Here is a 15052-nt window from a genome sequence, read left to right as displayed (position 1 = left end):
TTATGCTTAAATCAATCTAGAGTGCATACAACTAACACCAGAGTTGTTCATTACAACCTGAACAAGCTCAGGTGTGTAGTGCAGTGCACTACCTGCATTAAGACATAAAGCATATCATTAATGTTTTTATTTTATTTCCTCAACAAATTCAGGGTTCTCATGAGAAGTATTCTTAACAAGTCTGGATACCAGCAAGACAAACACAAAATCCATCATAATTTCTGGCTGCTCTTTGTTACTTCCAGATTGGGGGCAATTTCTGCCTTCATATTCTGGATAACTGGCTGATTCCTTAAAGGAAATTTCTGTACAATTTATTTTCTGAACAGCATGTTGAACCACAATTTTTCCACTATCAAGGAAATGCAGTATTTTCGGAGTATTCCAAGCCATAAATTATATGTCTGGTTTGTGACTCATGGCTAGTAGTGCTCCCCCTCATTCTAGGCTCTTGTTAATTTAGGAAATGTACACCTTCCTACATTTGCCTCTATTGCTTTCAAAAGAAGAGCTGTAATAGAATCCTATTGGAAGACTAATTTCCTAGCTAGCTACTGCATTATAGTTTCACAAAGAAAAGAACTAATGCACTCAAACTTATAGGCCCAGTTTACAAGGGTTTTGTGAAAATTTGTATGAAACTTGAGGTTTCATAATTCATTCACTTTCTTATGCCTCATAGTTAAACTAACCTCCATGGATTAGAAGCTGAGATCTTTTTTATGCTAAACTTGAATAGCATGGAAGGGCTTTACCTTACCATGAAAAAGATAAATGATTTAACATTCACCAAAGGCTCCCCAATGGAAATGCTGCCCATTGGGTTCTCTTTCTCAAGCTGAACTCTTCTGAGACAATTCCTTTGAAAAGTAACAAAAATACTCCTACTGTTCCCTCTAAAATACCCATCTCTGAAACTCTTTACTAATTCAAAACATTAAAAGGTATCAACAATTCAGTAGTAAAATTGCAGCTTCTCTCAGGAAAACTCTGACACCGCTTTTTCAAATGTCTGTTGTCATAACACTCCAGGCTCTTCTCTGATCACTTCTGCAAAATCAAGCATTAGCAGGTTGCACCGGAGTTCAAAGGCCAGACCAGCAACCCACTTGCATTAAAGGATAACACAGCCCTCACTGCCCAACCTTCCCAAAATAATGCTGGATGTCATCACATTGTCAAAGGTGTTGTTTCCCCACATGAGACAGTGGAGCTTCAAAAGAACACTCTTATATTTTAATAAACATCTACAAATGTATTTTATACACCCACAGAAATAAGTATCTCTTTTCATGTATGTGTACTACAAAGTATCAATGTAAAAACATGAGCTTGTCCAAAATTATAATGATCAATTATGTTTTATTTGACAGAGGGGTAGAAAGATGCTCTAACAGCTAGAGCGAATGCATTGATAGATGGACGCAGATACTCCACACACTAATGATACACAATGGCAGTAAGCTCCACGAGAAAATTTGGACTCCTTTCTTTGACCAAGTTTTAATATCCCCAGCTTTAGGGTGATTGTAAAACAGTTGCCAGTTGTTCAAGTCTTTAAAATGTCAAAACAGCAGTGGTGGTATTCCCCACCCCAACAGTCCCTTCTCTGGGTTAACTGTTGAAGTAAATGAGAAAAGAATGTTAAATGAGTAAGGACACTACATCTGGCAATAAAAGAAAGGAAAAGAGACCATTTTCTGAGACCTGATACTACCAATCTTCCCTTTGCCACTGTAGTCTCCATCCCACCTCACATCCCCAGACCTTTCAGAAACTTATCAGCAATCCTTTGAGCTGACGCTCATTAGAAGAGCTAGCCCAGCTGAGGATGTGGACCTTGCGCCTACCACAGGCCACCACAGCTGAATTTGTTGGACGGTGTCTAATCTCACCCAGGTCCCACTGAGAGCAACCAGAAGAGACAAAAAGATGGGCGCAGCTTATTCTGCGCCCAGGCCTCGAGTTTCACCCATACAGAAACATCTGTTCATCTCAAAATGGAAAATGAATTTAAATTGAATATGTAGCACATTTGTTCTCACCTCATGGCTTCTTCATTTTACTTTAGAATAAATACGAACAAACTCCTGAATTTAAGTTTTGCAGTTGCTTTAGAATACAAGTCACTACATATCCCCTAAGAGTTAGATCCAGCTTTCATTAGTTCCTAGGAAAGTGTACTGGCTGGTTTTTAGCAAGGCAGAACTTAGAAAGGAAATACCAGCCTATCACTTTGTAATATTTTTTTTCTCCATACGGTAAAATATAGGCAAGACCTAGCTTTCCTATTCAGTCTTGGTTCAATTTGTTTCGCAAATCTAAGACAGATGTAAGTATTTTTGCAAGCAATTTCCTCTTAATTTTTATCTTTCACATTTTATAATTACAATTCTTTTTTAGGATAGTAACACATTATACTTCGCTCAATCCCACAGATCTGACAAACTTCTCTGCCAAGCAGGTGAAAAGCAATTAAAAAAAATAAAAATAGTTGTTCAGGAAAATCAGTAGGGTATTTTTTTGCTTTTTAATTCTTCATTTTTTTGACAAAACATATGCTCTGTGTATGATTGTTGCCAATACATGCACACTAAACAGATGTAAAATCAGATAATATCATTCTTATGGTACAATAGATACTGACAGGCTGTATTTTTAGTTCCTGACACAAAATTTTGCAGTGATTTGCATATCGGTCTACCTACTGAAATCCAAATGACCGCTTACATGAACAAAAACGTTTGCACAACCTGCAGGAAGTCTCAACAAAATCAGTTCATAGTATGTTATTAATCCCCTAAATAAAGTGCTAAAATGCGGTTCAGAAATAGTGCATTGACTAGGCTTTTATAAAAACAAAACAAAAGACCCCACAAACAAACTGTCCTACTGCATAGACTTATTTGGCTGAATAAGTCTCTGTCACAGATGAGTGAAATGCACTTTGTACAAAAGAAAAGGAGCAGTATGTTTTACTGAGGTAAAATAATAATTTGACAGAGTTCAATAAGTTGGATGGCATTTAACACAGTTTAACAGTGGTTTGACAAGGTTCAATAAGTTTGATGGCAAGGTTCCCCTAATTAATTACTGCATAGAAGAAACATACAAAGCAAAATCGAGTTACAATGATTCACACAGAGAAGGAAGATGCAGAGTGAGGAGGACCCTGTCATTGAGTCATGCGGTTCAGAGTGGACCCCCTTGCTCTCTAAACCCCTTTTGGAGCCTAGGTGCGACTGTATCCAATCTTAGTCTCAGACCTGCTCAATGGGTTATGTCTAATAGAATTATCCATACCATATTTACTATAATATTGAGTAGCTACATGGATTAGTAATGTTTCATAGTATTAATTCAGCATGCTATCAGTCACTTACCAAGGATCTGCCACAATAAGGGAAGGTATCTCTCTTCCCTGGGTAAGGACGGATCTCTTATTCTCAGGTAAGGAATCTCTACCCTTGAGAGGTGTCTCCACTCAAGGGCAGAGTTACCTGGTGTGCAGTTCAGCTGCAGTTCAGGGAGAGCCCAAACTGGGCCCACCCTAATGGTAATATTTATAGGGTGAAGTAGTTGGCTGCTAGTCAATAATACAGACAAGATAGATGTCTTCATTTTAGCTCTGATATCTTGACTGTACTTTGGTTATCTTGCACTTCTGGGTTTCGAAACCAGCTTTCAAAATATTTTTCAAGACACCTTCACTCCCTTGTAGGTGAGCCAGGAGCTTTCCAGCTTGCAAGTTCATCCCGAGGACATGAGGCCTGTTGCTCCTTAGTCAGCCTGAACCAAAGTACAGCTAGGAGTCAAGTGTATCCATCACACTCTCCCAGTCTATAATTACTAGACACCATTTGATAATAATGCTAGTCTTTCCTCCTCCTTTTTGGGCGATTTTCAAAGAGCCCTCATCCTCCCTATAGCTGCTATCAATGTAAAATGGAAAGATGAAGTGGTGGCCTTTCAATAGATGGCACTGATTGGGAGGAGAAAGAGGTACGGAAATTTACATTCTGATGAATTCTGCAGGGAATGTCTTAGTGAAAATCAAAGAAGCAGAAATCATAAAGGGGGACATCCCTTGGTGATGAAAATCTCAGGCAGCAAAGCTCCTTAGAGAGAACAAGACTTGTCATTAAGTCCCTTTCATACCCTTGTTATGTTCCCCAAAGATTCAAGACAGTCTCCCAAAAGACTTCTTTGGATGGTTATGATGGCACAAGAAAGCTTATGGACTCATTATCTGTAGAGAGGGCATCAGTTTTAACAACTCAGGTATATTTTCTTCTTAAAAATAAAAGGAGTAAGTGGTAGCTTTGTAGGTGCGAACCCACTTCTAGAGATATCAGCTGCACATAATCCCGTGGCATGACTTTGCTGTGTGTTTAGAGGAAAAAATCTTGAACTGGATTGTAACCAGAATTCCAGATTCTATCAATGCTGATTTGGATAATCAGTGTATTGAAGAGTGCAAGTACCAAAGCAGATGCAATATTTTCATTTCTTAGAGGTGATGAGAAGCTCTATTTGTATTTGCAAAATGCATTTAGGCAAAGGACATTTGCAAATCTAAAGCATAACAATGCAATTTACCTTGTAGGGTTCCCCAAAGAGGTTAAAACCTGAAGCAAAGAGATCTTCATCTTGCTGGACTTCCTGGTTTCTTCTCTCCCACTCTTTCCGCTTAAGTGCACTCCTGTCTTGCTCATAGTGACTGAAGAAGAGAAAGACAAAAAAAGACCACGTTACTTTCTCCATAATGTAGCTACATGTTCATTACAGTAAAGAGCAGCAAAACATCAGAAACAATGCAACTCCTGAGGACAATTCTGAGAGAAAGAAGCAGCCACTGAAAAATTTTCCCAAATGTAAATTGGGTACCACAATATTATGTGAAATTGGGCAGGACAGTCAGTCAGTCCACTTTAAAATGAAAACAGACAAAAAAGTGCTTTTCAAATTAACAGAGCATGATGCAGAACAATAAAATACATTTTGACATATTTGTATGAACAGTCTGTAAAATACATGCCGCACACGGACTAACGCATGCACGTATGCTCACAAAGAAAGTGTCGGTGCAGAGAAAGCAAATGTGAATTCAAGGAAGCACAGCAACATCTTCAAATCCATTTAAATGATAACCATCCATCCCAATGCTCCAGTTCAGCCTCATGCAATTTAAACCACCTAATTCTGTCCCGTGTACTTGTTACAATCTATGTATGGCTTCATTTGTGGGTGTCAAGGGAGTTTTAAAAAGTCTTTTTGTAGCAGGCTCCCAGAAGGGACTTTAGGATAGTTGATTCCAGTATCAGACAATTCTACAAACAAACAAACAGAAAAGCATCTAGCACCTCAGTGTAGTGATGGCGAGTGGCACTTATCTGTATGTCAGCTTACTTTGTGCACCTGCCAGACCTAGATGACAAACTGAGAGACCACATTCACGTCTCCCCTGAATAGCACTGACATACTTGGTCTCTTGCCTTTGCAAAATACGTCCTGCTCCTCCGAGGGAAAAGATACAACTAAAACCCTGAAGGAGGGGGAAAAATAGGAACTGAAAGAGGAAAGGAAAAGATGCATGCTTCAACTTGCACTGACAACCTCTTATGTGACAAGCGTTAAGGGACACTTCTGTGCTTTCAGCCTATATTTGATTTGTTATGAGGCTTTTGGCCCTGTTTTGTGTCAGTTAATTAGCTACCAAATTCCAGATGACAATTTGAACAGCAGATTCAGTATATGTACTGATGTTATCTGTTGTAAGCAGTATTGCCCTGATAAGATTCTGGACATGCATGCACACAGCCATACACCCCCCTCTATGTACAAATGCATACATAGAAGCATACATACATATTACATATGTAACAAAGAACAGTTAATTCTCCTGTCTCTGGTGAGAATGAATTAAGTCTCCATAGAGCTCCACTGCACTTGGAAGATAACCAAATATCTACAACTTTTGCCTTTTTAGCTCAGCATGATGTTGTATTGAAAGCTTCACACCGAGAGATATAATGAGGAATGAACTGCACAGTGATGAGGCTTTAACAGTGTATAAAGTCACTGATTTCTGAGTGAAACCACAATTACTAATTTGAAGCACCAGCTAATTAAAACCACTGCTATGTATTTAGCCTCTTGTTATACCTACTGCAGTTTATAATTATGAGGACCTCTTTATCTACTCAATTAAAGTTCTTATGATTCAGGCAGGTTGTGTTTCAACCTGCAAGCCCTGCAGAGAGCACAGGAAAGCATATGTCTGTTGCCTGATGACTCTGTGTATCCTTACGCTCATATACTTGTTTTTGTACAGGGAAGGAAAGAAAAAGAAGGAAAGAAAGAAAGAAAGAAAGAAAAAGAAAAAAGGAAAAAAGAGGGAGGAGACTAATGACACAATGAGATTTCTAAATAAAAACTATGAATACATAATTGGTTAAAGCAATTCAGGATTATTCAGGCTTGGATTGAACAAGGCTTGAGTATGGCTTGTAAACCGAATGCAAAGCCACATGCATAGGCTGAGCTGAATGATTTCCATTCACATGTTAGAAGGCTGAAAAAATGCTGAATTCTTTTACATGTTAAAAGGCTGGAGGGGGGGGGGGGGGGGATTTATTTATTTATTTATAACACCTCCTGATGTAGTGACATCACTGGCACCAAGAACAATCTCCAGGACATTGTTATAACCTTCTTAGTATTTTTGCAGAAGCTGAAGTACTATTTGGTGGTTTCCTGATGGAGACAGAAGGGAAATTATTGTAAGCAACAGTCACTTTACTATACTACACATGAGCATGTTGCTGACACAATAATGCAAACCACAAATGATCTGTTCACTAAAATGTGAAGGGGAGCACAACTCCCCCTTCCTTTCATGTCCTAAATAAAGATTAAAATCCACAGGTATGGGAGTGAGTGCAAACTGTTTCCCAAATTGGTACACAAAGATGAAGACAAGGTTGATTTTATCTCTCCCCACAACTCTTCTGGAGTAGGGGGCTGGTTTAGCCCAAGAATAACCCATCCCAGGAGCAGTAGGAACACCCAAATCATGGGAGATATTTCCAGCGATTTCTTTGGCATCGCTGTTTTGATGTTTGACCCATAGACTGCGTGACTCTTGCAGCACAGTCAGATCATTCTGAAGTTATAAACCCAGTCCCAAGGCCAGCAAAGTGGATCTAGTGTAAACAGGATTTTATATCCTGCATAAGTAATCTCTGCTTATGGTAGCAGTACTATCCCAGACACTGCCAGCATTCACTTCAGAAAGAATTATTCATGAAAGTTAGAACTGTTTTACAGCTTCCCAATGGCAACCTTGGCCTGGAGTTTCAGCATGAAATCCTGGACCCATTCAAATCAAACTGAATCTGGCCACTGAACAACCAGATCACAGAATCACAGATTACAGCACAGACCTCACCCTTCACATGTGGTTCTAGCATTTTGTTATTTAAGAGCTGGCTTTGGTCTTAGGCGTGCAAAGTGCTTAGGTAACCAAGTGAAGCATTATGCCATATCCTATTTGAAAAAAAGCAGCAAAGGCTCTAAGACTACTTAGATATGTTTTGTGACACATTACAAAACCACAAATTCAAAAATTATGAAAACAGCAGTAATTCAAAGTGGCATAATCACTTTAAAAGTCATTAACTTAAGCTAAGACAGCATTTACAATGTTAATAGCAAAAGCTTGGAAAACCAGTATTTTCCGATGCAATATAATGAAGTATTTCTCTTTAGTGCATGTGTTTATGAAAGATATCTATTCCATGGCACCCAAGAGGTTAGCACGAAGGCACATCTCATGCCCTGGACCCCAATGATGTTTACAGACTACCAAATTGTGAGCATACATTTTACAACACAAGCAAAGCCCTAAGTGAATTGCTACCTCTGCTTCAATCCAAATCTCTCTCTCATATATTGTCTGTGAAGAAAAAAAAAAAATGAAAAAAAAGGTTCACTTTGAACTTTCGACTCATACAGTCACATGGTGATTTAAGAGTACCAAGTATCTATTCAAAAGGAAGTGGTTGCTCATCCTGTCAGGTCAATTACTTGGTTTATTTCTCTGCAAACGTACTTTTGCTATGGGAGTGCTTGACAGGGTGCTGATTGTTGCTATGGAAAGTCAAATATTGTAAGATCATACACAGATCAGGATAACAACTTCTTTGGGTTCCTTGTAATGCAAAGAGGGATGCTGATTAGATCTTAAGGCTGCAGTGCACTGAGAACCTAATGGGAAGCTCTCCAGAAACACTTAATGCAGCCACAATGCATTCTCTGGGACTTATGTTTAATATTCAGCTTAACTAATGTTCTGTGAAATACAGATATGTGATTAGCAGTGAAGGTGTCAGTGAAAACTATAGTCAGATACCATGAGGAAGACCAGAGTTCAATCTGTCTCATTAAGTATGAAAAAAAAACTTCATGACTCCTCTAAAGCTAGGAGAGTAGGAAATCACAATTACAGACTTCTACAAACATCTTAAAAAAATGTCTTAGAAGAAAATAGCTGCAGGCCATGATATGCACTGTATCCAAGAGGACCAGTTCCCTAGACACAGCTATTTAGTGACAATGTAGTTGAAATACACGAGCTTTATTGTTTTGTAACACTTACTAGGTTAATAATGGAATTTGAATGGCAAAGTCTCTACATAGATCTGAAAAGATCAGGAATGGTGAGCCGTAAGAATGCTACAAGAGGACACAAGACCACTGATGTACAAATTACCAGCATGCTGGATCTTGCAGAAAATAATAACCATAACTGTATTATTGTTTTGGTATGTTTAACATTAAGGCAGGCTGCAAGTGCATTTTGATACTTAATCCTTTACAATCAGACCAGCACACGTCCATTTACCACTCCTCTCAGCTACAGACACCCTAAGGGACAGCAGTCAACGGATGCACTGTGACGGGCCAGGTGCTTGGCCCGTCTGAATCTGCAGAGTGTCAGCGAGGTCCATGGAGCTGCACCCTTCACACCTGCTGCAGCCCAGGATGGCTGTGGGGACAACCTGGAACAAGCAGAAAAGGGAGAAGGGGAGAAGATGGCTAAGGCAGAAGGAAGTTATATCAAGGCAAAAGATAACAGGCATGCATGCAGGTTTTGGGTTAGAAGCTAAAAATGCAGATCTGGTGATAAGAGATGGGAGTCAGACACGAATTGTCTACAAAAAGGAGAACTAGGAGAAGAATGAAGTTTGGGGCATTGGGAAGGACAGTGCAATCGTTTGTGGTGAAAGTGAGAGGATGTGGTGCAAAAGATCTAGAGGGAAAAGAAAAAATATTTTAGGACAGACTGCAACAGAGCAAGAGGTTAGAGGGAAAAGTTAAAGGAAAGTTGATGAAATAAGACCAATAGCTAAAAGCTAAGACCTAGCATTTGGGGTTTATTTTCAAAGACGTGCTAACTAAAGCCACACAAGTAGTCTCCCAAAGCATGGAAGACTAGGCAAGGCAGACAAAAGCCTGAAAGACAGGAGAAAGAGTAGAAGAAAGAAGTCAGACCAGGCAAGTTTGAAGGAGTAGTCGCTGTGATATGAAGAAAATGATCAAACACCTAATGCTGCGGAAGAATCATGAATGAGAACAGAACACTGCTCTGTTGATTCAGTCAAAACAACAAAAGCCCGATAGGGAAAGAATCAATAAAAAAGCTTCAGTAAAGAGGCTTTAGAATAGCAACAGACTACATCCACAAGGATAAATGAACAAAATTCAAGAAAACCAGCATTTATCCACAACTTAGGGAAGAAGTAGTTGCTGTTCTCAATAACATGTCTGAATTCACAAAAATGCACACTATGAATAAATTAAATATGCCCCTGTACTAGTTCCACCCTCCTTAAAATATCAAATATGCCTAAATGATGAAAGAAGTTCTCAAACGGAAATGTTTGTCATTTGTGGAAACAATAAACAAACACAAGCTTCTAAACTAAGACACAGTGGATATAAAATGATATAAATTTGAGAACTGAAAGTCCTTTCCCAAGGTTATTTCTTCATAGTTCTGACTTTGGGACACAATTATTGCTCCACCAGAAGCACTCAGGAAGTTGGTGAAGTAAACTCGGAAACTAGGCTTCCTGAAAAACTAACTCCTATGCTTGCACAAGGTATTAAACATCCCAAATCAAAACTCACTCATGAACAAATTTTGACTTACATGAGAAATCCAACTCAGGTCAATGACAATATTCCCATGCTTACCATACATGCTTGCTTTTCCACACCAGGGCAATTCTTTTTCCATGTGAGTGAAAACATCAAGCAAAAAGCATTTCACCTGATAATCAAACTAGGTAAAAGACTACTTCCATCAAATACATTACAATGGGAATTCACCTCTTCATAGCTCCAGATTTACCACACCGTAAGTCCATTCAATTAATGTGAAAGTACCACAATACTGTACAAGGGAAGGAGAACAGGCTTCCTTGGTATATTCAGCTTCTCTCAGTATACACACTGGTATTTCAGTACATTTATTTCAAATGAAGAAAAAAAAAAAAAAAAAAAAAGCAGTCTCAGGGTCGTTGCAAGTTTTAAAATTCGTTAAATGAAGGAAATTTCAGAACCTCTATTTAAGCAAAAATATGGTCAACTTAACATAACTTCCCCCTCATCTGAAGTCTTTGTTTCACTTAATGATAAACATCGTAAGAAGTAGCACAGTTAAAACAGCAGAATTCCTCTTCCTCTGTTTATCATTATTGAACTTGCATCTTTATCCTGGTAATTTTGCTACTTGACAGAGACCAATCAAGGCACGATAGAATAGCTTTGCAACTTCTCACTGTCTTTCATATTTAACATTTACTTTAATGTTGTGTTCTTCATAGCATGAATAGTAACTGAAAGTATCTAGCATGGAACGTATCTATCACTGCACTTCAAGATAAATGATTTATTTTAAAATATAGAATATTCTGTCTTTGATGTTCAACAGTTCTGTAGAGAAACACTTGAGATGGTCACTGGTTATCTATCCACATGAGCTAAATCTCTTAATTTGCATTAAAAACAATGCCATTCCTGTAGCACGTTTGATAGAGAATACAGAAGATTAAAGCCTCTGAACAAAATAACACCCAAGAGACCCCTGGGCAATTTATGGAAATTTAAGCTAGGAGGCTAAGGGTTTGGCTTATATTTGTCATACTCTTCATTCTTCCTAGTTATTCCCGCTGCCCATCCCCCACCCCGACTACCTAGAAAATGTTATTTTCACTCAATTTTCTCCTCTTTTTGGTATTATGTAGCCCCAAACCTTTCCTTAATGTGAATTTGGAAGGAACGATTCTGGGGGAATGGATGACAAAGATAAGCTCCTGAATAGTAAGGGTATAAAGAATAGATGAGGTTTCAAAGGGGAGCATTTATTGTTTCCTATATCATAGCACATTGTCTTTCAATATGATTAGTTATCAGTCTGAGTTATCAAAAACTGGGATGAAATAAAGCGCTTACGCAGTTATGCTTCATTGATGTCAACTACAGGAGCATGAAAATCTCCATGAAGTTGGGTAATTGATGTGTAAATCAGAGCTCAATCACTCTGTAATAGAAACGGTCCCACTGAAAGTATGGTTGTTGAACAGCATTGCAGAGGGATAGGAAAGAAAGACAGAAACAGAGCCACGATAAGACTTATTTATTAAAAATTATAATAACTGGCAATTTACACAATTTTCTCTTCAAGAGAGAAGTGCTGTCAGAAATATTTAAATGCAAGCTGCAGACCACTATATTTGGATATCCTTATTGGGCAATAATTAACTGTTTCTGTTTTATTAAAATGCTTGGGGACACTGTTATGGATATTTAAAAAGCAAATTAAATGAACACATTCAACCTTTGAAAGGCAACACGTGTAAATGACATCAACAATTGTAATTTGTTTAACAATATGTGTTCAAGGTATGTTTTGGATTCCTATTACAGTCTTCTTGTCAGTTCAGATTTGCAGTGTGAGAAACAAAAGCAAAACTGAAGGAAAAGAGGAAGGGAATAAAAAAAAAAAAAAAACAACAAAAAAAAAAACTAGAGAGAAAAATGGTTATAACCACAGCTCCAAAACGACATTAAAAGACAAACAGTTGTTAGAACATCAGTCACAACCTTCCAACACGTGCTATTTCTATAGAGTAAACATCTGATACATAAGGGAGCTAGTTAAGGTAACACTATGGGGTTATTTTTGTTGTAATTTTTTCTTATAATAAATTAATGCACATCAAGGCATTGATATCGACTTCCCAGAAACACCTGGAATCCAGTATTCTATTTATGAGTTACACTAAACCACTGACAAACTGTAACAAACTTACATAAATGAGACATTTATGAGCATTTTTGTCACCAAATGAATTACACTCAGGGCACAGGAGTTGGATTAGGAAGCTTTATTAGATGGGTAATGTGCTGTGACTGTAAGGAGACTCTAATTACTTAAAGAGGGTCGAATAAGGAAGGAGGTTCAACCTAAATTCCCAATGTCATTGCCCTTATGAGTTATACGGGATATGACAGTTTTGTTTGGTTGGTTGTTTTAATTCTGTTGATCTCTCCTGGGATATGAAGTTTCTTCAAAATTCAGTGATGGCAATGAAGCCATTAAGTTTTTGCCAAAGTACGTACTATAATTCAAACATGTTTCATAACATATCTCCTAACAGCTCCATAGTTACCATCATACTTCACATGCCCATCAGCACCAGCATTCTATGTATTAATGTGTTACAGATTAATATAGCTGTGTTTAGTTGCATACCGTGCATTATTCCTTGTACACATCAACAACAAACATGGTACAGTACCTCTACAGAGTGTACATTTATACATATATTACTTCCAAGGCATAACAGTAATTTGATGTAATTAAAGATCTTCTGACAATGCCTGTTACAGTCTATTTTTCCTTCACCTGGATACCTCAAATTATGAAAAATTTCTTGAGTGTCCAAGTTTCCATTCGTACACATACCATTTTCAAAGATTAAAATGTATGTTAATATATGGAAACAAAAATTCTTTAATTTATTATCACTTAATGTGTAGAGATTGTATTATTACATCTGAGCTGAAAACCACTTTGGAGCTCTACTTTTATCTTTACTTTTTTTTTCATATTTATGATTAATTTTTTTCTTTACTATTGCTACTCCAAACTTCCTGGGCACCTGTAAGATGCTTCCTTAAAAATAGTCTGCACATTTTTATTTTCTTAAAATATTGGTAATGATATGCAATAGTTAACAGAAATAAATCTAGCCTTTTAAAAAACTTTACAAAACACTCATTGATTAATACAACCTTTTGGATACAGATGAATCAGCAGACTCAACTGCTTGAGTATTTTATCACAGAAGTGCTTCCATGCTACTCCTACAGCTCTAATAAATGCATTCATTTACTAACAGGCAGCTCTACTCCCTTGAGCATTTTCACATGCTGTGCAGCTCTTTAACCAATGTTCTTAAATTTTACGTGTGCTGAAGAATACCATCACGGGAAAATCAAGAATTCAGTAGGATGACTATTTCATTCATCAATTTTAGATTGAAGGAGAAATGCACACATACAGACTGATTCAGAGACCCCAATGCACAGAAAAATAGTACCATAAGTCTAATATAATTTAATTGATTGTTATTTAGGACATTATTTGGCTAGAGAAATTACCTTCTAAATAAAATTTTCTTCTCTCTGTTGCAACCCTATATAATTGCCTCCATTTGTTGTAGCAATATCTACTAGAAAGGAAAGAGATGATCAAAAAAATGCAAGGTGCTCTCATATCAAATTCAAGTATACATGCATCTGTTTTTCAGTGCTGTTGTGAAATATTTGCACTAGCAAATTGCAGGAGATGCAATGATTTTGTAGCTTCATGAGACTTAATGGTCATCAGTTTGGAAAGAACCTAGAACGCTTCAAACTCCAAATTTTAAGTCTTCTTCCACTACACCTTAAAAAGCCACATAGCAATAAGGTGCTTGTTACACACAACTTAGGGAAGAAAAATAATGTTTTGTACTTTTTCTGTAAAAAGATTCAGAGTCAGGAGATCAATGGATCATCACCATCACTGGCTTCTAGTGAGGAAGATAATCTATAACAAATACTGCTCACGTCTTCAGCAAACATGTAATGTTTATTCCTCATTTATAAACAGAGTATAAAGTATGACAAAATGATCTAACCAAAGCAGCCCAAAGTTCATCAGCATTGCTGAGGTTTACATCCTCTCTAAGGGTGTAGTTCAACTTCAACTGATGCTACTGGCAGTTTTCCCAGTGAATTCAATGAAGGTTGGATGGGACTTAGCCATATAATAATGACAAAAACACCAGGTCTCAACACAGCCAGCTCTAAGCAGCAGCAACTTAACTGGTATAAACTAGCTTTTTTGTTATATGCCTCATGCTAACAGAAACTTTTTATCCGCTGCCAAGAGTTTAAAAGGTCTTGAGTACAAACCAGCACATGCCAGAGCTTCCATGGTCATTATTTACAACAGATATTGACTGCATAGATTTCCTGGTTGACAAATGCAAATTAAATGAAATTTAGGAGTTGATATTTTTTTAAAAAGCGAAATACCAAATAAGCTTCCCAGTCTGCCCCACAGCCCATCATCACTTTGAGCTTACGGGCAATTTTCTTCTTTTTTTAGTGATGTTATGGATTGTACGCATGACATATCAACCAACTGACTGGGGAATAATCAACTATCCCACAGTAAGCAGACACACACACCAGGCAGCGGATCACAGACCTTGTCACTGAGAAAATGTAAAGCAAATGTACCATGCTCCCTGGAGAAACACCACCCTTAAATTTAACTCAACATGGGAATGCTGTGCTTTTAGGGATATGGCATGTTACTGACACAAGTCTGAAATGTGCCCTGGGATTTAAAAGCTAAAAATGAGGACTTAAAAAAAAAATGTAAAATAATTCCACTTCTTTAGACAGAGTGAAATCATAAACAATCTTA

The 15052-nt window shown here is 37.6% G+C and overlaps 1 protein-coding gene across 5 annotated transcripts in view; it reads right to left on the bottom strand.

Moving 5' to 3' along the window:
- AFF2 (ALF transcription elongation factor 2) overlaps positions 1-15052 on the bottom strand; it is a 349278-nt gene that overhangs the window by 252509 nt on the left and 81717 nt on the right. For all 5 annotated transcript variants that reach the window (XM_080365661.1, XM_080365658.1, XM_080365657.1 and 2 more), the window contains exon 2: positions 4600-4720. In XM_080365661.1, coding sequence (XP_080221787.1) covers positions 4600-4720 — 121 coding nt within the window. The remainder of the gene's footprint in view (positions 1-4599; positions 4721-15052) is intronic.

Source organism: Falco punctatus (assembly GCF_963210335.1).
Source record: "Falco punctatus genome assembly, chromosome: 15".
Classification (NCBI taxonomy): Eukaryota; Metazoa; Chordata; class Aves; order Falconiformes; family Falconidae; genus Falco; species Falco punctatus.
This window is presented reverse-complemented; position numbering and strand designations above follow the sequence as displayed.